This window comes from Gopherus evgoodei, chromosome 1 (genome assembly GCF_007399415.2).
Source record: "Gopherus evgoodei ecotype Sinaloan lineage chromosome 1, rGopEvg1_v1.p, whole genome shotgun sequence".
Classification (NCBI taxonomy): Eukaryota; Metazoa; Chordata; order Testudines; family Testudinidae; genus Gopherus; species Gopherus evgoodei.
In genome coordinates this window covers 124,019,797-124,044,559 of record NC_044322.1, presented here as the reverse complement: position 1 = coordinate 124,044,559, position 24,763 = coordinate 124,019,797, and the positions used below count along the sequence as shown (strand labels likewise).

Below are 24,763 nucleotides of genomic sequence, written 5' to 3'. Positions count from 1 at the left end.
CATTTCGCTTAATTGCATTTTTCAGGAACTTCAACATTAAGTGAGTTACTGTACTATTTTGCAATGGGGAAAAAAGTTGGGTTCTCTTTGGAATGTTTTGAAGGAGGAGAGTCTTCCTGCAAAAACAATATTGTAAACCTTAAATTATCTCCAAAAAATACCCAAAAAAAACCACCCCAAACCTCCCCTTATTAAGGAAAATACGAAGTTCTCAAGGATTCCTAAAGGATGGGGGTGGAGGGAAAGTATCCCCATAAAGTGGACTCTGAGCTCTAAGGATGCAAAGCTTAAGTCCTTCTGGTTTGTCTGCAAGAATGAAACAGATGTAAGGAATAGTATAATCATGGCTTTGATTTATGTAAAATGGGATATGTTGATCTCTACCTGAAGTCATATAATAGATACTACAGAAGGCTTATTTTCTGTACTGGTTCAGAACTTAATATTGGTTGTAAATTTACCTTCCTACCTTGGAATTGTTTGTTTGAAGCAACTTCAATTTAGCCCTTCCTCCCCAATTTTATTTTTAAGTTTAGGGTGGCCATGCGTTTCCATTCCTGACATGCATAAAGTCTTCCTTCATCCAAAAGTGTTTCCTAGCTAGTAACAAACTTGTTCCTTGAAGGTGTACTTTCATAATGGCTTAAGTCCATCCAGATCCTTTTATCAACTTTTAGAATATCTTGCTTCCTTTTTGCTCCTGGTCTATTCAAAAGTCTGAATCAGTGGACTTCTTCTGACATCACTCCAGGCAGAATTAGAAGCATCCTGCTGGGGGTCTGCAAATAGCTTGCTAGTCATGTTGCTGGCTCCTCATTCTGCTTGCTAAATCACTTTGAGACTGCTAAAATATATTCCCTAAAATAACTTTTCTGTATAGGCAGTTGCTGTAGTTGGGATTTGTGATCAAGAACAGGAGGATGCTAGTTCCCATAACTATCTTTGTGATCCACACTGAAAATTCTAGAGCCCTCTAGTCTATAAACTTGCAGAAGTGCAAGACCTCCTCCTTGTTTCCAAGATTGTTATCTGGGAAGAGGCCCAAGAAAGGTCACTTAACTTTGCGGAACAGTGGATCAGGAACAAGAAAGTAAAGAAGATGAACCATTGATATTTTTTCAGTTTGGCAGTTCCTTTGCTCATTATGTAGGTAACTGAAGTCTACCTGTTACTTGAGTGGAGCAATTCTGTTTTTGAGGGTGATGGGGCACATAGCTTCAGCCTTGGAGTAATGAAGGACAGTTAGGTAGTCTTGCTTATGAGTTCTGTTGATACTCAGCTTAGCTTCAGCTAATAATGCTGCTTCTGAGTTTTCCGTATATAAAGCAATTAAGCCAGTCTAGGATTTTGTTTGGCTCTAAGAGTGACATGTACTTAAAGATTATTTGTGAAAATTCTATCTTGTGAACTCCTGTACTGAATGAAGAAGTAGATATAGATAATTTTATGTTAACCAAGTTTTTTCCTGCTGCTCAGTACAGCAACTCATCATTAACCTTCTGGGAAAACTGTTCCGTTTCATATTTCTTATCCTCTCATTCCAGTCTCTTAATTTCTGTGTGCTGACTCCTATTCATCCCCATCCAACTAAACATATCTAGTTAAGGGAAATAAGGTATTTTAGGGATCTTGTGGTAGTAGAATATCATAGTACATTCTGCGGTCACAGCTGTGGAAGTCTTCTCCTGGGAAAGAGAGAGTAAGTTGTCACTGGAGAGTGGCAGAGAGAAAAGGTGTCAAATTTCTCTACATGTAAGTATCTCAAGGTATATGCTAATTAATGTGGAAGAACCCAGATCTTGTTTTCAGCACCTTCAATAAAGGAAAGCAGAAGTTAAAATAAAATCTTCATATGCGCCCTGCTATTGCGTTCATACAAAAATATACTGATACTTGGCGTTGGGGGTGTGGGGGAGTTTCCATTTATATTCTGACAAATTCCACCTACATATAGGTCAAATGAGTTTCACTGTACTAATACACTAGACACAGAAGTTCTTCAAGAATGTTTCCTGCTTCTGTCTCCTAAAGCCAGAAGTTAATTTTAATGTGACTTTAACTTTGCTAAAGAAAGCACAAAGTGTAATTGTGTGAAAACCAAATTGATGTGAACAATAAACCAGCTCATAAAGGAGTGTTGGGATCCATCTTCTTGTATTCCTACTCTGTTGTAGCTGCAAGTCCACAGCTATCCTGTAAGACTGTACCACATTTGCTAAATGAGAGCTTTCTTTCATAAGGATTACAATATAATATAGGCTCAGCATTTTATGTTCAGGGACTGAACAGCATATATGATGTCTCAATACTGTAAGGAGAGCATAAATAGCTTTTTTGAGAAACTCTGCATTATAATAGCTATTAAATTCAAACAGAAGCTTCATTCAGAACTGAAGATGAGGGTTAATTATCTTATTGACTGACAATGTGGGATAAGAGGTTAGAGAGCCTAGTAACTACGTTCCTCCTTTTTCCCCCCCTTGGAAATTTCGTTCCCTCTGAATTTTCCAATTGAGGCTTTTGGGCTCTTCTGCAGTAGAAATATCTGTAAACTTTGATCATACTTTTGATTGTTCTTCACTGCATCTGTTGAAATTACATGTGTGTCACTCAAATGAGAGAGAAGAGTTAAATGCTGGGTTTTATTTGTTTAGACTTGCTCATAAGACCTAAAAATGGGTTGTTCCAACAAGTTTTGGGTTCAAAAGGTAGATGAGTAATACACACCTACAGAGTATCAGAGGGGTAGGTGTGTTAGTCTGGATCTGTAAAAGCAGCAAAGAGTCCTGTGACACCTTATAGACTAACAGACGTATTAGAGCATGAGCTTTCGTAGGTGAGTACCCACTTCGTCGGATGCACCTACAGAAATATTTATTTTTCATCCTTTTTTAAATTCGCATAGCATTTGAATAAAGTTTGTGATCTACAAATAGGTCTAAAACTAAATGAATTTAAAAGTAGTGTCTTAAGTAAAATGGATTGCAACCCCCCATACTGTTTTGTTACATTACCTATCTTAAAAAAGGAAAAGAACTTCTGCAGAACCAGAAATCTTTACCCTGTTAACGTGGCTCTTGCATTCTGAAACTTTTAAACCTTTAATTGCTGTTTTTAACTTAGCACCTTATTCTGAAAAGATAGCCATGATGCACCACTTCTTAAAGTGACAACCAGGGTGGATAAGAATCGGTGATGTTTTTTATTTAAATCAGATTTTTTTTAATGAAATGCTCTGAAGGAAAAACCTATCTAAAAATATCTTTGAGCTATGTGTCTTAATTAAAACCATCTCATAATGGAATAGGGATTATAAATTGTAATTCTATAGTATGAGACAATATATTCATGTAATGTTTAAGAATTTTTTTTAAATAAGTTTCAGTAGTTCATGGATTAGGGACCCAATCTTATGGAGTTTCAGGGGCTTCTGTATAGATTATTTAGGTTAATTTTTCTATCTACCCAATGGGACTCAGAGCTCAGTCTGGAAGGTACCATCAGAGATGCTTAGTTTTGCCATTCTCTAACTGTGTATTTGTGTCTCCAGAGATAACATGCTTGTTAACAGCAAAAATGTTTTTTTAAATAAATATATAGAGGTGAGAAATAAGACCTCAACCCTATTGTCTCTCTGCAAATTTGTGTACACTGAGTCAATCCCTTATCTCTCTCTACAAGTGCGAAGTTTCAGAAAGTTCAGTGAATAGAAGGTTGTTGGGGGCAGAATAGATCTGGACAAGGAGAAGAAGTCTGGAGATAAATGTGAAAAGGGAGGGACAGGCAGTAGAAACAAGAATGAAACTGAGCAGAGTATACCAGAAGTCTTGAGGTCTTTCTAAATTTAGCCTTCATTGATTTGAGATCTACCATACCATTCTCTTACTGTAAGAAAAAACCTACAATGTCAGCAGGCTGTAATAGAGATCCAGTTTGGGAATATTTTAATTAAGTTCCTCTACCTGTGGGTAAGACAGGCATGCATACAAAATACAAACAGTGCAATAAAGAAATGCAGGACCTGGTTGCCCGAATGACACATCATCATGAGAAGTGTTCCTTCTCAGAAGGAATCTGCGTTGAAGATGATGAAAGGAACATGTCTGAACATGCAGGATCTTCAGAATCACAACCAACAAGAATACAGTTTTTATGTAGAAATCCATGATTAAATCAAGTCTTCCTGACTAGTGATTTAAATCATGAATTAAATCAATTTGATTTAAATCAGATCCACCCTGGTGACAACTTAAACTTTTGCCCATACTTTACAGTGTGTGGTAAGAAAATCTGGATCTTAGATTAATCTGATCCTGCTGCTTATTTTCCATCATCTAAAGTCTGAATATTGAGTAGAATCTCGTTCTTGAGATCTGCGTTCTATGGAATGTACCAAGGCTGTTGATTTAACACTAGAAAATACCCTTTTTCCTAATAAATCTCTATTCATAAACAATAACAAAGCTGCATATAGTGACAGAGTCCTGTGGCACCCACAAAAGCTTATGTTCCAATACATCTGTTAGTCTATAAGGTGCCACAAGACTCTGACTTTTTACAGAGCCAGACTAACGGCTACCCCTGTGATACAACACAAAACACCAGCACTGCCATATGAGGACAAATTCATTCAGTTATTCTAAGTACTGCATCATGTCAAAGCAGTGCAAATACTGAGAATTGTTTAGTCTGTGGCATCTTGATCAGCATGTTGTCTAACTATATTTTTAAGTGGGTAAGTGTGCTTTGATTTCCCCTATCTCCACTCTTACTGAATACCACATTCAGATATTTAACTCACTTTCTCTTGACTTTCACTCTGTAAACAATTGAAACTTAACCTCCATTGAGCTAATTGACTTTATGCATTTGTTTCTTTAATGTGGTAGTTCTCGCACAGAGTTGCCATCCTGAAAAGTGTACAGTCTTTTTTTAAAAATAGAGGAGAAGAGGCCTTTCCCCTTTTCTTGATTTCAGAATAAGTTATTTTAGGTCAGGAAGGAGAGGAGATGGTTTATCTCATTTCTAAAGTCTTGCAGTAATGGTGGATAGAATGGGCCCCTGTGACCAGCTGCAACTACTCCACATCCCAATAACCCAGTAGGCAGGCAGGGGAAGGAGCAGGCAACCATTCCTCACCAGAAGAAGTGTACCATAGCCAAGGCAGTCCAAGCTGTGTAACATCCCGAGAGCTCTACTTGGGAGAGTGCTTGGGATAAGCATCCCCTTTTTAAAAAAAAAAGAAAAGAAAAAAAAATCATTTTAGGGAAACAGGGAAAGCAACAAGCTGGTTCACCACATTTAGAAACGGGCCCATCTGGCTTCTAATCTCCTTGCTTCCTTAGTTTTGCTCAAAGCCAAATTTGCTGCTTGAATAGACATTGTCCACCACGAGGAGGGGAGAAAAACTAAGGAGGCTGGATAGGGTCAGAAGATTCTTATTTCTGGGGTGGGTGGGGATGTACATGTTTCCTTTCAGCCTACTTGATGATGTGATGTATTCCCTGCCTCTTGTTATTGAAGGGCTGTAGGAATAATGTATCTGATGTTGACATACTCTCAGATGTTATCAAAGAATAGGGAATATTCTTGAAACTAGCAAAGGGAATGAAGAAATGCCTTTGTCCAAATCCATGCAAAAATAAAGTAACCTTCTCACCACTTTTACAAAGTAAGAGCGAAAAAAAACACTTCATAGTCAATTTTCACCCTGGCATACAAAAGCATCAAGGCTTTGGGTAAATTCAGACTATGTGTATTAAAGGGACGATCTTACATTCTCTTTTCAAGGTGAATCTTCCGGAAGTTTATTTGCAATATTGCAAAATTGTAAATCATTAGCAGATCACATTTTAGAGGAAACTTATTGGCTTTCTGAATTGCGAATTGCAACTCAGGCATATGTTCATTGCTAAGGCTAATATGTCAAATTGACTTCATACTGTTACACTTCAACACATGCAAATCATTCATTGAAATGAACTAATTTATTTAAATCTCCTTTTAGCTCCAAATATTTCATAATTTTATGTGGTTTGGCAAGTTGTATGCTGGAGTTTCTCACTTGGCTGAACAAGTCTCTTTTGGTAGTTTAATTTATAAACAGATCTTTAGCACAAGCAAGAAAATGAAGGCTGACCGCCAACTGAAAAAAATCACAGCAGCCAGAGTAAACAGTGTCATATCAGGTTTTCAATCCAAACAAATTTACGCTTGGCATTAGCAGGACTCTTAGCAGTACTTTTTTAGGTGTGAACAAATATCCCGCATTAATTTAAATTGTTAGAGTTAAGCCAGTAATTTTGAGATTTTTATTCATCTGTGTGGAATTAGTCATAGAAATATAGGACTGGAAGGGACCTCTAGTCAATCCATCCTCCCTGTGCTGAGGCAAGACCAACTATACCTAGACCATCCCTAACAAGTGTTTGTCTAACCTGTTCTTAAAATCCTCCAAGGATGGCAACCTAGTCCAGTAACTAACTATCCTTATAGTTAGTTTAAATATATTTAAACTTTTTCTCTATAAGGTTAGTTTTCTTAATATCTAACCTTAATCTCCCTTGTTGCATTTTTAATAGGTTGTCTTATTTAGAACAGAAATAGCTCTTTTTTTGAGTGTTTTCAGTGTGGCTCCCTCTTGATGAGATGTACATATGCTCTAGGACATCCTACTGAACGCTCTAGAAAGCAGTGATCGTAGAGGACATCCAGGCGAACCTCCCATTCATTCACAGGGGACATACAAAAGTGCAACTTTAGTAGTTCCTCAGTTCCTTCTGACCTTCATCTGACAGTTGGAACTGAGGGTCAAAACCTGTAGTTATTTCCTTTTTTCTTTAGAAAAGCAAAAACCACTCCTGTATGTACAGCTTTTGATTGGTACATCAGTTACAGCCATAGATTTGGTTTTTCTGTACTCAATTTTTGGTATGACCTTTGTTGACCTTGTGTTCAGTGTTGTAGGTGTAGATCCCAGCAAGAAGTCTGGGTTTAAATGTTGTACATAATTCTGTTCCAAATTATGGATCTCGGATCAACAGTCTTAGTACCTGAATGGAAATAAATAGTTTCCCAGGGTAGTGTGCAGCCTTCTTTGCCTTTACTTCCTGCACCCATAGGAATTGGAAGTAAATGTTTGATCTTTCTGCTTGAGTTGTCTCTTCAATCATCTAAGTTGGTACCATCCTAGAGACTTGAGACCACTTCCAAAAACAGCCCATAGAAGCCTTCAGTCAGAGATTCAGTTGCATAAAAGGTTGGGGTGGCCTTAGTGCATGCTACTTCCTTGATGCTGAAAGGGCAGGGAGAGGAGGCTTTGTTTTCTCTAACATCCTTCAGGATATTTCTGGAAAATGTGGAAGCCTGGGTCTATGGCTGTACTTAATGCTAAAGGAGGCTTTGGAATAGTTACGGCAGGATTCTTCAAGGGAAATACGAGCGCGTAATGCTTTGATATAGCTGCTTCACCTCAAAGGTTATCTGGTTCAGTGCCAGGGGAATGCTTCATACTTGCTGCTGAGGAATCAGTGGGGAGTTACTGTTCTAGCATTCTGTTTCCTCTTCGGTATGCCCTAGAAACCATCCCTGACTTTGCTTTCCAAAGATAAGTGTTGAAAATTGCTTTGACATGGATGGTTTGGGGCTGAGCTCTTGTTGCAGCCATAGTCCTCAGCCCCAAGAGGCTACTGTATATCTGCTGCCTAAGAGAAAAAATTCTGAAGGTATTTCTCTGCTTCAAAGACCTAGAGAATGAGCCCAAGAAAACTGACCACTTTGGGGAGGGAGTTGTATTTGTTGGTCACCCTTCAAATGAAGATTTCTGATTACTGAAAGATGACACACATTCACCTTCCTGTTCCAAAACCAACTTCTCTCTCTCTCTCTCTTTTTAATCAACTGCTTTCCCAGAAGGAAAGGAAACCAACCAATTGTGCTTGATGGGCAAAGAGTAACCATAAATATTCTTCAAGCAGTGCCTTTAGGACCTCAGCATGCTCTTGGACTACAGCTGTCTCCCTGAAAAGGGGCTAAAGGATCCAGACCTTAAAGATAGCCAAGATAAGTTGGTGGACTTGCCTTTTTAGGACCACAATCTATTCAGTAATAAGGCAGAATGTTGCTGCCTGGTCGGGGAAGTGGGGAAATACCAGACCAGTGATTCTGGAAACTACTCAAAAGGGTTTTCTTCAGTTCCACTACATGTTATTGCTATACATTCTTTTTCAATCCATTTTCAGGTATTATCGCTCACAAGAGTACAAAGGCTTAAATTGTTTTCCTCTTCCAACTTGAAGCAATAGAGAAGGTCCCTCTGTAGTGCAAAGGAAGATTTACTTTATTTCCTTTAAAAAAAATAAATAAAAGAAAAGCCTGTATCTCATATAGGCTCTCTGAAAATTGAACAAGTGCATAAAAAAATCAAATGTACATGGTAATAATAGCTTCTGTAATCTGTTCATTAAAGGGATCTTAACTTGACATAACCTTTTACCTCACTATTTCATAAGGTGTTTGTTTTCAGTTTGGGTTAGTCTTTCTCCAGTGTTGTGTAACTCTTCATATGCCAATTCCTATGCAGATTGAGTTTGTTTAAACATCTTGTTGCTTCCTGTTCAAAATCACTCTGATATAAATATTCACAATAGGGACCAGTTATGTGTAAACTATCACCGTCAAAATTGAAGCACATATTGAAATAGCACTTACTTAGTGTGCCATTTTTCTTTTAAATAACATACTAATGATAATTTTAACTTGTATAACAAAAGCTGTTGTTTTTACTGTTACTAAAATATCCTCAAATCTAAAATGTCAAGTTTATCCACAGCAGTATTTAACTTGGAGAAATTAAATGCTGGTATGGTTGAGCAGTTTTGGGATGAGGAAGCTTCTGTTGTGATGAAGTGTACATGCCAGCTGTGTTAAATTTGTCCATCCGGAAAGAACAGTCTGGGAAAGGATTTATCTTTTGTTGTACAAAGTTAACTTTCTAAATTCCAGATAGCCTTTAACATCCAAAAACTTCTATGTGTAAACCAAAAGGTTACCATTTATCTCGCTGTAGCACAACAGATGTGCAGTATATTTTATATAATTGAAGGAACAATTTTTGAAGAATATCTACTGTTTCAATCCTCTGCAGAACTTTCAATTTTATTTTCTTCTTTTGCTTTGTTTTATTGGGTCATCTTCCCATTCGCCAAGTCTTTTTACATATTCCCTTTTCCTTCTTTGCTAAGAAACCAGTCTTGAGACTTAGTCTTTACACTTTCTTTATCTTGGATTTAAAACACCTAGTTTCATGTCTATACTAAAGTTACACTAAAAGACTGTTTAGGCTAATGCTCTGAAACTTTTAACTAAAGGAGTTTACAATAATTTAGAACTTCCTGGCATTCCAGCTGAAGAAAGAATGGACAGCAGTGGATCTGAAGAACTTTATTACCTGCCAATCTTGTCAGCAGTTGAAAGCTGCTGCCTAGGGAAACAACAAAGATTAGGAGGAAAAGGAATGAAATAGCTGGATCACAACTCAATCTAACTTTTTTCTTGCTTCCTTTTCTTTGTCTTTCTGTAAAAATAGTCGGTCAACACACATCACTGAGAGCACACTACTGTGTCAGTCCCACAGAGAGGGAAGGGCTAGAGATCTACTGGCACAGTCTGGTACAATAGATTAAAATGTGCTATCTATATAATAATATTCCAAGGGTGTCGCTCTAAAGTATAGAATGTCTGAGTCAGTTTGAAGTGATGGAAACAGCTTCCAACATGGTTGAGATCTCCTTTTGTTTAGAATATCTCCAGGTTGAATATTCACTGGGATTCACTGTAACTGTCCAGTTTTCAAGTTCTAAGCCATTTTGCCTTTACAAATTACACCTGGGCAACAGTACAGGCTTTCAGTGACTAGTTATATCACAGAGGCTCAACCCAAGCACTGATGTAGTAGTGGTTACCTGGAAATTTAGGGGGAAATTATAAAGAAATTGTTTATTGCACTCTTCATGGTGCTAACAGTATCACCACTTTGGAGACTGGAAAAATGTTTGTCTTTTTAAAAAAAAACAAACAAAAAACTCTGAAGTGTTTTCAGCCTGGGAAGGTTTTTAGGTGATTTGGAATATTTGTTAGTTTTTATTTGGTGATTCTGTTGATGTGACTGTTACATTTTTGTATGGCATCACGAGAGCCTTTATCGTGTAACTGACAAGTGCAAATCCAGTAAACACAAATAAAAAAACTTTCACATACAAATACCACAAACTCAAATTAACTTTTTTCTTTTCTGTTTTTTATTCTGACATACTTAAAGGATAGCACTGAATTTTAGTGAAGTTGCAGCATCAGGGCACGTGTAAAGTTGGAATTGTTTGGCTCATTTGTAGAAAAATCCTAGGGGATTCACTCAATCTCTTTACATGTTATCTCAGTGAAAGGTTCAGGATTAAGTTGAATAGTGAAAAGTGTATGGTCATGCATTTAGGGATTAATAACAAGAACTATTGTTATAAACTGGAGAAGCATCAGTTGGAAGTAACAGAGGAGGACGACGACTTCAAAGTGTTGGTTGATCACAGGATGACTGAGCCGCCAATGTGATATGGCTGTGAAAAAAGCTAATGTGGTCTTGGGATGCATCAGGCAAGATATTTCCAGTAGAGATAAGGAGGTGTTAATACTGTTATACAAGGCACTGGTGGGACCTCATCTGGAATAGTGTGTGCAGTTCTGGTCTCCCATGTTTAAGAGGGATTAATTCCAACTGGAACAGGTACAGAGAAGGGCTTCTAGAATGATCCGAGGAATGTAAAACCTGTCATATGAAGGGAGACTCAAAGACTTGGCTTGTTTAGCCTAACCAAAAGAAGGCTGAGGGGAGATATGATTGCTCTCTATAAATATATCAGAGGGATAAATACATGGGAGGGAGAGGAATTATTTAAGCTCAGTACCAATGTGGACACAAGAACAAATGGATATAAATGGCTATCAGGAAATTTAGACTTGAATTTAGACGAAGGTTTCTAACCATCAGAGGAGTGAAGTTCTGTAACAGCCTTCCAAGGGCAGTAGTGGGGGCAAAAGATATAGCTGGCTTCAAGACTAAGCTTGATAAGTTTATAGAGGGGATGGTATAATGGGATAGCCTAATTTTGGTTCTAAAGCTGGATGAAGACTAGAGGTGGGATAGAGGGGAAACACCGTTCTTACCTTAGCCAGATAGATTTCCTTATGTCAAACTTCATTTCAGTCTTTTCAAAATGAATTTTTCTAGATGCCAGTTTTCCAGGAATTTTTCACTCTTCATTCTTAAAGAGCTTATTTCCATCATATGTAATGATTTTCTGTAGGAATGTGTTACGGTAGTTAATACAAAACAGGATAAAGGCATTTCAGTTTCATTCTAAGGAGGATTGTGTGGCATACAGTTTAATACACCTCACTATGTCAAATGTATTTACCCATTTAGGTTCAGACAAAGAAAGAAGAACCTTTGCCGCCATCACTGAGCCAAACCATTCCAACGTTTTATTTTCCCCGAGGATGTCCAAAAGAAAAAGTGAATATAGATGCAGTGATTGCCAAAATAGAGAGAACTTTCTCTCAGTTTCCAAATGAGAGAGCAAGATTAGAAGACATGGGCAAAGTTGCAAAGGTGAGGATTTACTGGGTGTCTAATTCCAGTATACTAACCTACAAAGAAGAAATAAATGATGGTTTTCCTATGTTATCTGTTGTGTGATATGAATAAAATTCCAAAAAGTTAAGTAAAGACATTACCAGTCAAATTTAAGTTAATATAATCCCTGATCCATAGCCCATTTAAAATCAATGGGAGTGTTTACATTTATTTTAGTAGGTTTTGGAGAGCCCATAAATGTCAACATCAGAAACTCAAGCAACCACATTCTCTTTGAGTTATATATTGTGCAGTCCTAGAGATATTGGTGGGGTAGCATTGTCTCAGTGCAAAATTTGGCCGTGTGCCTTCACAGTAATCAATTGTACTACTGCAGATGTTTTAAGTGCATTGCTGTTGGTTTACTTACATGGTGCAAGATTAGAATTTTGAGTTATCACTCCGAATATGTCTACGCAGAACTCTACAATAAACCAGTTACTCATCTGAAAACAAAGAAACTAGATAACGTTCTCATCTTAGACAAGAAAAAATCGTGGACTTGCGTTATTAAACTTTCAAATCCAGAATGGCTTTGGGTTTTTTGTGTTTTGGTTTTTTTGGAGGGTTTTTTCTTTGTCCTTCAGTACTCACTAGATTTATTGCTGTGTCAGAATATGGGGTTTATCAAACTAAAAAGACTGACTTGTTTTGCTTGTGTATAACATACATAGCAAATTGACTTGGAGGAATTTAATATTTTTCTCATAATATTGAAGGAGGAATGTAAATGATAAATATTTTGTTTTCAAGGGAGCTGTATTGATCACTCCGTATATCTTTCCATAGCAGTCTAGGGCTAACACTGCAACATATATACACTAACTGTAATTGCTTACAGTAAACATATGCTTGTCTTCATATGTGAATCTCCCATTTCTTTAGAAGCACAAGTGGAAAAATGTTTCCCAACTGTGGGCGGGGGGAGGTGGAATAAATGGAAATGACTTTTCCCCTTAATTTCTTTTATTTACTGTGAAAGTCTGCCTTGTTGTGCAGTACAGCAGAGACTAAAACTGTTGGTCAAATTAAAGTTTACCAGTCAATAAACCAAATCTTCCAGGAATTGCCTTAAATACTTATATTCACTGTAGTTCCATAAGAGTGTGTGCAGCGAAACAAGTGCCTGTCCTGTTCTCCCATAATGCTGCCTTACAACTACGCTAGCAAAGTTTCATTTTATGCTAGTGTTTTGAGAGGGAGTAACACTCAGATAAGTAATAAGTAAACTGACTGTCTGCATTGTTCTACACCTTAATTCCAGGCCTGTGAATGCCCATTTTACTGGAAAGGTCCCTTGTTTTTTTGTGCTGGAGGAGAACGAACAGGATGCGTCTCAGTTCATAAATTTGTTGCAATGTGGCGAAAGTAAGTAGGTTGCTTTTTGAGGTACTGTTTCTTAATTTAAATATAATATTTTAACTTACGAATGTGACCCAGCCTGCAGACAAACAAAACCCCTTTCTATAGTCCAACAGAGAGTGGACTTGATAAAAAAAAATTAACGTGTACAGTTTAAAATCTTGATATTTGCTGTGTAAAGATAAATAATGTGCTGTGGTTAGTGACAAGTTCCTAGTAGCCCCAACTGTATAAGGTTTTGAGACGTGCGGTCCTAATTTGCAGGAATACATCAACAGTTGTGGGCAGATATTTCTCCTTCCTAGCCCTTTCTATTCTCACTGATTCCAGAAAGAGAACTATGGTCTTGATTTTAAACTGTCCTCTCATTTGACTATTCCACTGCTGGGAGCAGGTACAGCATAGATAATTTAATGTAAATTATGCCTAAAGTCTAGTATGAGAGGAAGCGATACGGGATTATTGGCCAGGGCAATGCTTAGAGCTGTGTAAGATCACTAGTAGGCAGAAGAAACTGTGACCACATGCTTGCCTTTATATTATGGTAACTAATTCTTTAGGTGCTCACGTTACATCAATAAGTTGGGATAGACTGCAGCTTTTTCATAAGTCCTACTGTAGAACTTCCTAATGCAAGTATGAGCATTTTTCCTCTCTGAATAGAGTAGAAAAATATAATGCAAATTCATTTTATATTTGCATTTCAGAATACTACAGACCTGCCACGATGATGCGGCAAAGTTCGTACATCTTCTGATGAACCCTGGATGCAACTACTTGGTGCAAGAAGACTTCATTCCATTTTTACAAGTAAATAGCAATTTAAATTAATCATGACCTCTTTGTATCTTCCAAAGCTAAACAAAAGAATAGATGTACCAGGGCAACTTAAATTTCCTAAATGATAGAAGCAAGGTGGCACCTTAGAGATGAACAAATTTATTTGGGCATAAGCTTTCCGCTCACTTCATGAGATGCATGGAGTGGAAAATACAGTAAGCAGGTATAAATATACAGCACATGAAAAGATGAGTCGCCTTACCAAGTGTGTGTGGGGGGGGGGGGGGGGGGGGGGTTCAGTGCTAATGAGGCCAATTCAATTAGGGTGAATGTGGCTCATGCCCTCCAGTTGACAAGAAGGGGTGAATATCAGAGGGAAGATTACTCTTTGTAGTGCTAACGAGGCCAATTCAATCAAAGTGGATTGAAAAATTTACTGATACAGACTAACCCAGCTACCCCTCTGAAACCTAACTGATAGAGTAATTTTAGTAAAGAGAATAAATAAAAAGTTTATTTAGTGCATGCAACTTGTGTGGTCAACTGATCTACTAATGAGTTTAAATTGTTACAAGTCATTTTACAATCACAAATATTTATACCCTACTTTTATGTAGGGAAGAAGTTAAAAAGAAAAAACCCTACACATCCTAGAGTCGCTCTTAATTGATGTTTGATTTCAACTATCCGTAGTGTACTTACATGTGGTTTTATAGAGTTTCTTCATTTATAATGGAAAAGCATCTGTAATTTTTCAGTAATGCTGTTTCTTACTAGTTACATGTATCAAGTCCCATCGACACCAGGAAAATAAATTTGTTTTTTCTGTCTGGAACATATAATTTGCACACTTCTGCCTATTGTTTCTGAAATCTCCCTATTACACTTAAGAAAGGTCACTTTAAATGGCTTTTAAAAGACAGATTATTTTGAAAACATACATCACCAGGGGATGTTTACATGAGGCACTCTGCAAATGAAGTTGTATTTAATAATGGTTGCTTTGCTTAACAATTAAATTTGGAATGGCTCTTTCAAGAAATTGGAGGTAGTATTCTGTGTTAATGAGTTGATACCCAGGGTGAGAATAGGTACCAATTGGCACTCCATTTCTTCCCCTCTCTTTATAGGATTTGGTGAATAGTCATCCTGGCCTATCATTTTTAAAAGAAGCATCTGAATTTCATTCTCGTTACATTACCACAGTAAGTGATTTATTTAGAAAAATTACTTTGTTTATACAATTTAACTGTTAATTTATAGGTCACTTGAAATATGTAAAACCATCCTTTTAATCATGGATTTATCTCCAGAGACAAGTAGTCTGCTGATCTCAACTTTCCAGGCTTCCAGTGCATGATACTGAGTATATTCAAATCTTCAGGAGATACAGTAGTAGGAGGAAGAACATCTGTCATTGCAACTGCTAGTTGTAAGGTTTCTCTATACTTTAGAGTGTTAGAAGAACTTACTGAATAACAGCTGAAATGAGGAATACTGAATGGAGATGGTTTGTGTGGAACATGTTTATGTATTTCTACTGAAGAGCAAATTACTTAGTTAACTTGGATACTTATTTGAGTGTGGTTTTTGATATATGGCTGGTTAGAATACTGACCCTGGTTTGGACTTTGTAATGAAAAAAGCCTATAAGTTTAAAATGACTTCTTCGTTATTTCACATGCAGATGTATCAAGTAGATAATGTATAAGCTCTCCACAATATTATGGAATTGTAAAGAGCTCATGATAGAATTTAAACCGTTTTTTAGCTACTTTTACCTTCCTCGTTCAAGGATTTTCCTTAATTGAAAATTGTATATGTGAAAAGTTCCAGATCTGTAGCTCTAGGCTCCTATGACTAAAGTTATCTTTCTGTCCACAAACTGCTATATGAATAGCAGTTAACTGTTCTATCAATTTCCCTCAACTACTGATCTGGACTTGACAAACTCTAGAGATTATGTTGCTTCAGACTCTGTGCTCATTCAGTCCTTCAGTCTTCAGAGTCTGAGATCCCTCCAAAGGGCATTCCATTTTTTTTTTAAAAATTCAGCAAGCACCAGTGACAGGGTTTAACAAGCATCCTCTGGGAACTAAATTAAGGCCATTAATTTGGTATACATAAACTACAGTTTGATGTAGCACAGATTTAATCTGGAAATCTTTCTTTTGAGACATTAACTTTGGTTCTGCACCTTTCATACTCTAGTCCAGAGTTGAAAAATAATGGATCAACCCTAAAAAATCATGATTGGCTTAAAAATTAAGAGATTCTTTAAGGAGATTAAATTGCAGGGTTTAGTCTACTCTGATTTTTGAACCTCACTGCCTACTTGCAGTGTGTTTTAGAAATACTGTAGTGCAAACTCTTGCATATTTAGCAAAAATAAGACGACTTTGTCCCCATTTGCAGTTACTCTTGTCTTTATGCAGTTTTGGAGCAGGTGATTGTTTGTTTGTTTGTCCACTCCCTAGCTCTTGCCTTCCCAGACCAAGACAGCCACCTGCTCCCTTAACTGCCAAAATTTGCACAGCTCCATGTGCCATTGACTTTTTCACATTGATGAGAAATCTCCCCAATATGGTCCCCTGCCACTACTTGGGAACGTGGAGGGGAGACATCATGTGAGTGACATTAGTGACTTTTTCACCAATTAGAAAGGGTTGCGCCTGGAGCTTCATGAAACTTTACTTTTTCTCTCAAAAGTTAGCTGCTATTATTATCCTCTTCCCCACCCCCCTTTCCAAAAGTCAGTTGGTGCCCCCCTACCTTATGTGCCTGCTGCTGCTCCTGTTCTCTCCTGCAGGAAGCTCTCAGGATTGGAGGATGTAGGGGAATATGCTGAAATTTTAATATATCCCCAGCCTCTAGCGCCTGGTCAGGACAAAGCCCTGTGGAAAGGCAGCGTGGAGATGCTGCTGTTGGAGGTTGAGCAATAAGGGCCAAGCTGCTGAGAGAGGAAGTGTGCAGCCATTGCAGACCTCCTATATCAAAATGCCTCAACAAAACAATGTGCTTCTCCCCAGAGCAGCAGGGGATGAGGTGTAGAGGGCTCAGATATATCTGCATAGTAGTGGGGTGAAGTGGGAGGGGCGTGAGGGCTCAGCTTTTCCCTTGGGCGGGGTGTGTGGGGTGGGAGGAAGGGATTTCCCCCCCAGTTGACACCTAATGTATAGGGGGCTCAAGGCAGGTCCCTGGTGAAAGCCCTTTTCTCAGTGCTGTGGTGGGTGGGTGTTCCTCTTGTCCATAACCTTTAGAGGGATAGCCTGCCCTGGGGGTTGAGCATTCTACTTCTGAGCCAGCTTATGCAGTCTAGCATGAGGAAAGAACCGCCCCCTGGTAGCCTGTCAAAAAAGGTGGGAATGCAGGTCAGTCAGTCCCCTCCAGAAGCCTGCAGCAGGGAGGGGTGGATCAAAACAATCAGGTCCCCACAAGAAGACTGTCAGGGTGGGTGAGTGGCAAGAAGAGCTTGGAGGATGGTGCAATGGGGGAGTTGGTTCAGGCACCTGCTCCCAAGTCACGTGAGGCAAGGAACTCTTCGGCCTGGTCTACACTATGCGTTTAGGTCGAGTTTTTAGCAGCGCTAAATCGAATTAACCCTGCACCCATCCACACAACAAAGCCATTTACTTCGACACAAAGGGCTCTTAAAATCTATTTCTGTACTCCTCCCCGACGAGGGGAATAGCGCTGAAATCGGTATTGCCATGTCAGATTAGGGTTAGTGTGGCCACAATTCGACAGCATTGGCCTCCGGGAGCTATCACACAGTACAACATTGTGATAGCTCTGGACAGCAATCTGAACTTGGATGCACTGGTCAGATAGACAGGAAAAGCCCCGGGAACCTTTGAATTTCATTTCCTGTTTGCCCAACATGGAGAGCTCATCAGCACAGGTAACCATGCAGTCCGAGAATCGAAAGAGAGCTCCAGCATGGACTGTACGGGAGGTACTGGATCTGATTGCTGTATTGGGAGAGGATTCTGTGCTAGCAGAACTACGTTCCAAAAAACGGAATGCCAAAACATTTGAAAAAAGTCTCCAAGGGCATGATGGAGAGAAGACACAATCGAGACTCACTACAGTGCCACGTGAAAGTTAAGGAGCTCAGACAAGTCTACCAAAGAAGCAAACGGATGGTCCGGTGCAGAGCCGCGTACATGCCGCTTCTACGCTGAGCTGCGTGCAATTCTCAGGGAAGGGGGCGCCACCACTACCCCACCCCTGACTATGGAGTCCGAGGAGGGGGTACTCTCAGCCATGCCTGAGGATTTTGTGGACAGGAAAGATGAAGAGGAGGAGGAGGAGCTTGTGGAGAGCACACTGCACACTATTCTCCCCAACAGCCAGGACCTTTTCCTCAGCCTGACTGAAGTAGCCTCCCAAGGCGGTATCCCAGACATGAAGCCATGGAAGGGACCTCTGGTGAGTGTACCTTTTGTAAATAGTACACATGGTTTAAAAGCAAACTTTTTTAATGATTAATTTGCCCTGAGGACTTGGGATGCATTCGTGGCCAGTACAGTTACTGGAAAAGTGTGTTAACATGTCTGGGGATGAAGCGGAAATCCTCCAGGGACATCTCCATGAAGCTCTCCTGGAGGTACTCCAAAAGCCTTTGCAGAAGGTTTCTGGGCAGGGCAGCCTTATTCCGTCCTCCATGGTAGGACACTTGATCACACCATGCTAGTAGCAAGTAATCTGGTATCATTGCATGACAAACCATGTCAGTGGTGTTTGCTGGCATTCAAGCAACATCCGTTCTTTATCTCGCTATGTTATCCTCAGGAGACTGATATCGTTCATGGTAACCTGTTGAAATACAGCAATTTTAATTAAGGGACAGAGGTGGCCGTTCCTATGGGGCTGTTTGCCTGTGGCTGAAAAGAAATCCTTGCCTGCAGTTAGCCAAGCGGGGCGGGGGGGCATTGGCGCTGAGCTGTTTGCGTTTGGCTAGCAAGGATCTTCCCTGATACTAGCCACATGGTGGGGGGAGGGATAAAGTGATCATCCCAGAGAATTGGATGGTAGGGAGGTTCGTTTAGTTTCTCCTGCTGCACATTAACACGAAAAGTGCAGCACTCAATGGGCTTTGCTTGGTATGGGAAAGGAGGGTGCTGCTTTTATGAAGGTTGCAGAAGCCGAAAGACAATGGCTTACCATGGCCACATGCAAGCTGAATTCTGTTCCCTGGCCCTGCGTCAGTGATCTCTGTGATCTCTAACACCAAAGCCTTAGGCACTCAATATTAAGATGCAAAATGCGACCTTCTACCGAAATCACATGTGCTATGTAATGTGAATAGTGTTCACTGTGAGAGTACACACATTGTTCTGTAAAATGTAGCTCTTTAAATACTTCTCTCCCTTTTTTTCACTCCCTTCCACGGCTGCAGATTTTTCAAGCCTCCCTCCTCAGTCCCAAAGGCTCTCTCAGATAAGACGGTGAAAAAAACGCACGCGAGATGGAATGTTCTCTGAAATTGCAGTGAAAGAGCTCATTTGAATGAGTGGAAGGACACTGTATCACAATACAGAAAAGCAGCTAATGAACCTGAGGACAGAAGGGACAAATGTGAGGACAGGAGGGACGCTCGAGATGAGAAGTGGCGGCAGGAAGATCAGAGGAGGCAGGATGCAACACTGCAGCTACTGCGGGATCAAACTGACATGCTTCGGCATCTGGTGGAGCTTCAGAAACGGCAGCAGGATGACAGAGTGCTGCTGCAGCCCATGTGTAACGGCCCTCCCCATGTTCCATAGCCTCCTCTCCCAGATGCCCAAGAACATGGATGGGGAGGCTCCGTGCACCTGCCCACTCAACCCCAGTGGACAGTCCAAGCAAAAGGCAGTCATTCAACAAGTTTTGAAGTGGCCTTTTCCTTCCTTCCCTCATCCCCTCCTCCCACATCCCACCCGGGATACCTTGTCAGTTCTCTCCCTATTTTTATAAATCAATGAATAAAGAATACATGGTGTTTAAATGATAGTGACTTTATTTCCTTTGAAAGCAAGCTGTGATCAAAGGGGGGAGGGTGGGTGGCTTACAAGGAATGAGTCAATCAAAGGGGCAGGCTTTCATCAAGGTGAAACTGGTTTTCAAAGCTTCTCTGAGGCACAGCGCTTCCTGGTGTGCTCTTCTTACTGCCCTGGTGTCTGGCTGCACGTTATCAGCAGCCAGGGGATTTGCCTCAACCTCCCACCCTGCCATAAATGTCTCTCTCTTACTCTCACAGAGATTGTGGAGCACACAGCAAGCAGCAATAACAATGGGTATATTGGTTTGGCTGAGGTGTGAGCGAGTTAGTAAAGTGCACCAGCAACCCTTTAAACGTCCAAATGCACATTCTACCAACATTCTGCACTTGCTCAGCTTATAGCTGAACAGCTCCTGACTACTGTCCAGGCTGCCTGTGTGTGACTTTATGAGCCATGGCATTAAGGGGTAGGCTGGGTCCCCAAGGATAACTACAGGCATTTCAACAACCCCAACGGTTATTTTCTGGTCTGGGAAGTAAATCCCTTGCTGCAGCCGTTTAAACAGATTAGTGTTCCTGAAGACGCAAGCGTCATGAACCCTTCCCGGCCATCCCACGTTGATGTTGGTGAAACGTCCCTTGTCATCCACCAGTGTTTGCAGCACCATTGAAAAGTACCCCTTGTGGTTTATGTACTGGCACTGGAGCACCAGGGCAGCCAAGATAGGGATATGGGTTCCATCTGTCACCCCACCACAGTTAGGGAATCCCATTGCAGCAAAGCCATCCAATTTGACCTGTACAGGTCCCAGAGTCACTACCTTTGATAGCAGCAGCTCAGTGATTGCTTTGGCTACTTGCATCACAGCAACCCCCACAGTAGATTTGCCCACTCCAAATTGATTCCCGACTGACTGGTAGCTGCCTGGCATTGCAAGCTTCCAGAGGGCTATTGCCACTCGCTTCTCAACTGTGAGAGCTGCTCTCATTTTGGTTTCTTTGCGCTTCAGGGCAGGGGAAAGCAAGTCACAAAGTTCCATGAAAGTGGCCCTATGTGTACAAAAGTTTCCCAGCCACTGGGAATTGTCCCACACCCGCAACACTATGCAGTCCCACCAGTCTGTGCTTGTTTCCCGGGCCCAGAATCAGCGTTCCACGGCATGAACCTGCCCCATTAACACCATGATCTCCAAAGCACCAGAGCCCACGGTTTGAGAGAATTCTGTGTCCATGTCCTCATCACTCTCATCGCCGCGCTGCCACCGCCTCCTCACCTGGTTTTGCAGGTTCTGGTTCAGCATAAACTGCATGATCATACGTGAAATGTTTACAATGTTCATGGCTGCTGCGTTGAGCTGAGCGGGCTCTATGCTTGCCATGGTATGGCATCTGCACAGGTAACCCAGAAAAAAGGCGCAAAACAGTTGTCTGCCGTTGCTTTCGCAGAGGGAGGCGGGGAGGGGGCCTGACGACATGTACCCAGAAATACCCATGATGATGTTTTTTGCCCCATCAGGCATTGGGATCTCAACCCAGAATTCCAATGGGCGGGGGAGACTGCGGGAACTATGGGATAGCTACCCACAGTGCAATGCACCGGAAGTCGACGCTAGCCTCGTTACTTTAGACGCACACCACTGAATTAATGTGCTTAGTGTGGCCGAATGCACTCAACATTATACAATCTGTTTCCAAAAATTAATTTCTCTAAAATCGGAGTATTCCAGTAGTGTAGACATACCCTTCTTCATGTCATCACAAGAGCTCCTCCAACAGGTAGCAAAGTTGTGGGACTTAGAGTGTCATCAACTCTCGTTAATTTATTGTAATTGCTTGCTACTAGTTTTGTGCCTCTTACCAGTGAGGCCATAGCAATTCCTAGATGAATTATTTCTCAAAAGGTATGTTGGAAGCAAGGTGAGAAAGAAGAAAATATGTCATCTATGGGGATTTTTCTTAGATAACTGTATTGGAGCCTGGTTTGTCTGAATTGTGGAAAAACTGCTGTTCCTTCTGAGGGCTGCAGCAGCTAAATCCACTTATCCTCCAAGCCTTTCTTTAGCTGAGGAACCTATTTACTTAGGGAGGCCTGGGTTGAAATAACATTTGACAAATTCATCTCAGCAGTTTGCCAGTAGATAGCTAATGAAATGTCTACTATTTACTTTTGCCCCTAAAAACTTCTCATAGAAAAGAAGCCCAAACTGCTATGAACATTCTCTCTGAAAAGGGAACTGTAACACCAGTCCACTAATTAAAGAAATGTCAAGAAAACTGTCTACACTGTTGTCCCTGTTTAGAAGAGAGAGCATTTGCTGACCACTACAGATTTCTAAAGAAATTAAACCTTGTAATTATCTGAATGATAACAAATAAATCCATTGATCTCCCTTTTAGTTAAGTATTGTATTTAAGTGTATTCTGAATGGGAGTTGTTTAAGAAACTTCTTGAAGTTTTAGCGATCCTACTGCTGACTGGAAGCTGTGTCTGGAGGATGTTGTCTTCAAGTAATTAAAGTTGTAGGTTAGAGGTTTTTAGTGGGTTCCCTCAGAGTGAGGCAGACCCATCTGCTGGCCAGAAGTTTAAAATAATTGCCCTCAGTCTAGGAGTAAGGTCTGGTACATTAACTTTATTAGCCTAAAACTTATCTGTAGAAACAGTATTTATACTGATACAAGAGTTGTATAGGCCACTTCCATAGGAATTAAACATATTATCTCTAGAATTTCAACAGTGTCATGGTTATTTTGCACAATTTTTCCTTCCCACAATCAAGAAAATACCAGGGTACAGCAGCAACTGACTTCTTGAGCACAGTAAATTAAACAAGTCTCAAACTATTTACTTATTCTCTGCTCTGGTTTGTTTTAGAGACCCAAATTTTAAGACTTGTCCAGTTGTGTCTAGCAAACATTCAATTTTGGGGTTTTTTAGACCAGTTAGATGTGTAACAGATGAGGTAATGATGGCCAGATGGATTAAACTGCAAAGCTAAGGCAAAACTTTGGTAGAAAAAAAATTGCTTTGTAGTTTAAGCCAGAAATGGGCTTTCCCTAAACACACAATTAAGACTGAACTAATTACGTTTCAGAAGTAAGATAGGCCATTCCCCTTCCTAGGCTTATCAAACCAGCTGTTCCTATTTAAAGTAAGAGCAGCAGAGCTTGCTGTGTGCTGCAGCTTTAACTATATGAAAAATTTCATGATTAAAATATCAGTAACTCACTTAATGTCCTTTACTCATAACTCAAAGCCAATTTCATTTTGATATGGAAGTATAATGGACTATTTCACAGAGTTTTTTGACATCCCTTTTTTTTTAGTAATAGATGGATTTATAACTTGGGACTTCAAGAGTTTCATTGCCAGATAAGTAATGTTTTTAATAGTGTAGTCTGAAATAAAAATCTCACATGCTTTAGACTGAACCTTTTTACGCTAGGCTTCTAAGACTATGCTTAAGCTAAAAGTATAAAGTGGATGATACATGTACTTTATAGTATCTGACCAACTTTTCCTCCTTACGTTTCTCAAATAATTCTCTTACCACATTCTTTTCCTGACCTACTTTTCCATGTCCTGTCTTTATCTTGCTTAGCTTAAATTGTAAACTCTTTGAAGCAAGAAATGTTATGCATTTTTCAAACACAAATTTACAGTGCAAATAAACAAGTTGTGTGTTTTCTAATTTAGATTTTTAAGATCCCAGAGAGCTGAAATATTGTCTTATTTTTAAAGCACTATATACATGGATGACATAATTGATAAGTGATAACCCTTACATTTGTAAAATTAAGACATAAATTTACATCAATAGAATCCTTGCTGTGGGTAGAACTTGTATCTTGGATGTACTAGATCTGAAGACTGGATTTGGAAGGGAAAAGGTGGTTGGCAAGCATGAGAAAGGAGGCTGTTGTGGATGTAGTGGGGTAGGTTTTGAATGTGATAGAGTAAAAGGCAGAAACGCAGAAAGGGATATATGAAATGAGTTGGTGGGAGTAGTTAAGAGAGGAGGGGGATATCAGCAATGGAGTTCTTGAATAAATTGGACAGAGGTGCGAAAGTTCAGCAGGGATAAAGTTACAGTAGTTGAGGCAAGAGAAGCCAAGACATGGACATTAAGAGTTTTCCGGGGGGGGGTTAACAATGGAAATAGTGAGGTAAAGGATGGATTTGGGGAATGCAGCAGTAGCAGAATTTGTCAAGACTGAATATGAAAAGAATGCTGGCAGAATAGAAGGGTACTGGAGTTGTCAGTACAGACAGCTGGAGAGGGATTAGGAGGAAATAAGTATGGGGCACTGAATTGAAGATATTGAGACACCTGGAGGATGTCTAAGTGATATCTGTAGAGAGAGAGTTGGAAATAATGTCTGGAAAGGTAGTATCTGAAACAATAGGAGGATGAGCTCACTAAGACAAGGGCGGGGGGAGGAATGGACCCAGGCCTCAACAGATGGAGAGAGAAGGAAGATAGGCTCTGAGGGTAATGATGAGTAAATACTGCAGATTGAGCAATAGTAATAAACAATGGGAAGTGAATACAGCAGTAGACTGCAGAACCTTATTTCATATTTTTGTTTGCATTTGTACCCAGGTATTTTTAAACTCTTAACCAAGACTTGGAACAATACAATGTTTAGTTCAGATAGTTAAAAGTAGACTTTCAACTTGTCTGTCTCTTGCAGGTTATACAAAGGATATTTTATACAGTAAATAGGTCTTGGTCTGGAAGAATCACGTGTAACGAGCTCAGGAAAAGCAGCTTTTTGCAGGTATTTGTGTAAAACTGCAAGGTAGATATAACGTCTGCTCACTTAAAAGCTTTATTAAGTTAAATACTTAAAAGGGCATAAGGTAAAGATGGTATTTATTCTTGCTTCTTCCCAGATCAATGAAGACTAAAGTGCATTGATTCTCAAGGGAGCAATTATTAATACAAGACTGT

The 24,763-nt window shown here is 39.8% G+C and overlaps 1 protein-coding gene across 2 annotated transcripts in view; it reads left to right on the top strand.

Moving 5' to 3' along the window:
- Positions 1 to 24,763, top strand: part of PPP2R3B (protein phosphatase 2 regulatory subunit B''beta) — a 114,232-nt gene that overhangs the window by 57,524 nt on the left and 31,945 nt on the right. For both annotated transcript variants that reach the window (XM_030571610.1, XM_030571620.1), the window contains 5 exons: positions 11,477 to 11,662; positions 12,951 to 13,054; positions 13,756 to 13,858; positions 14,959 to 15,033; positions 24,504 to 24,590. In XM_030571610.1, coding sequence (XP_030427470.1) covers positions 11,477 to 11,662; positions 12,951 to 13,054; positions 13,756 to 13,858; positions 14,959 to 15,033; positions 24,504 to 24,590 — 555 coding nt within the window. The remainder of the gene's footprint in view (positions 1 to 11,476; positions 11,663 to 12,950; positions 13,055 to 13,755; positions 13,859 to 14,958; positions 15,034 to 24,503; positions 24,591 to 24,763) is intronic.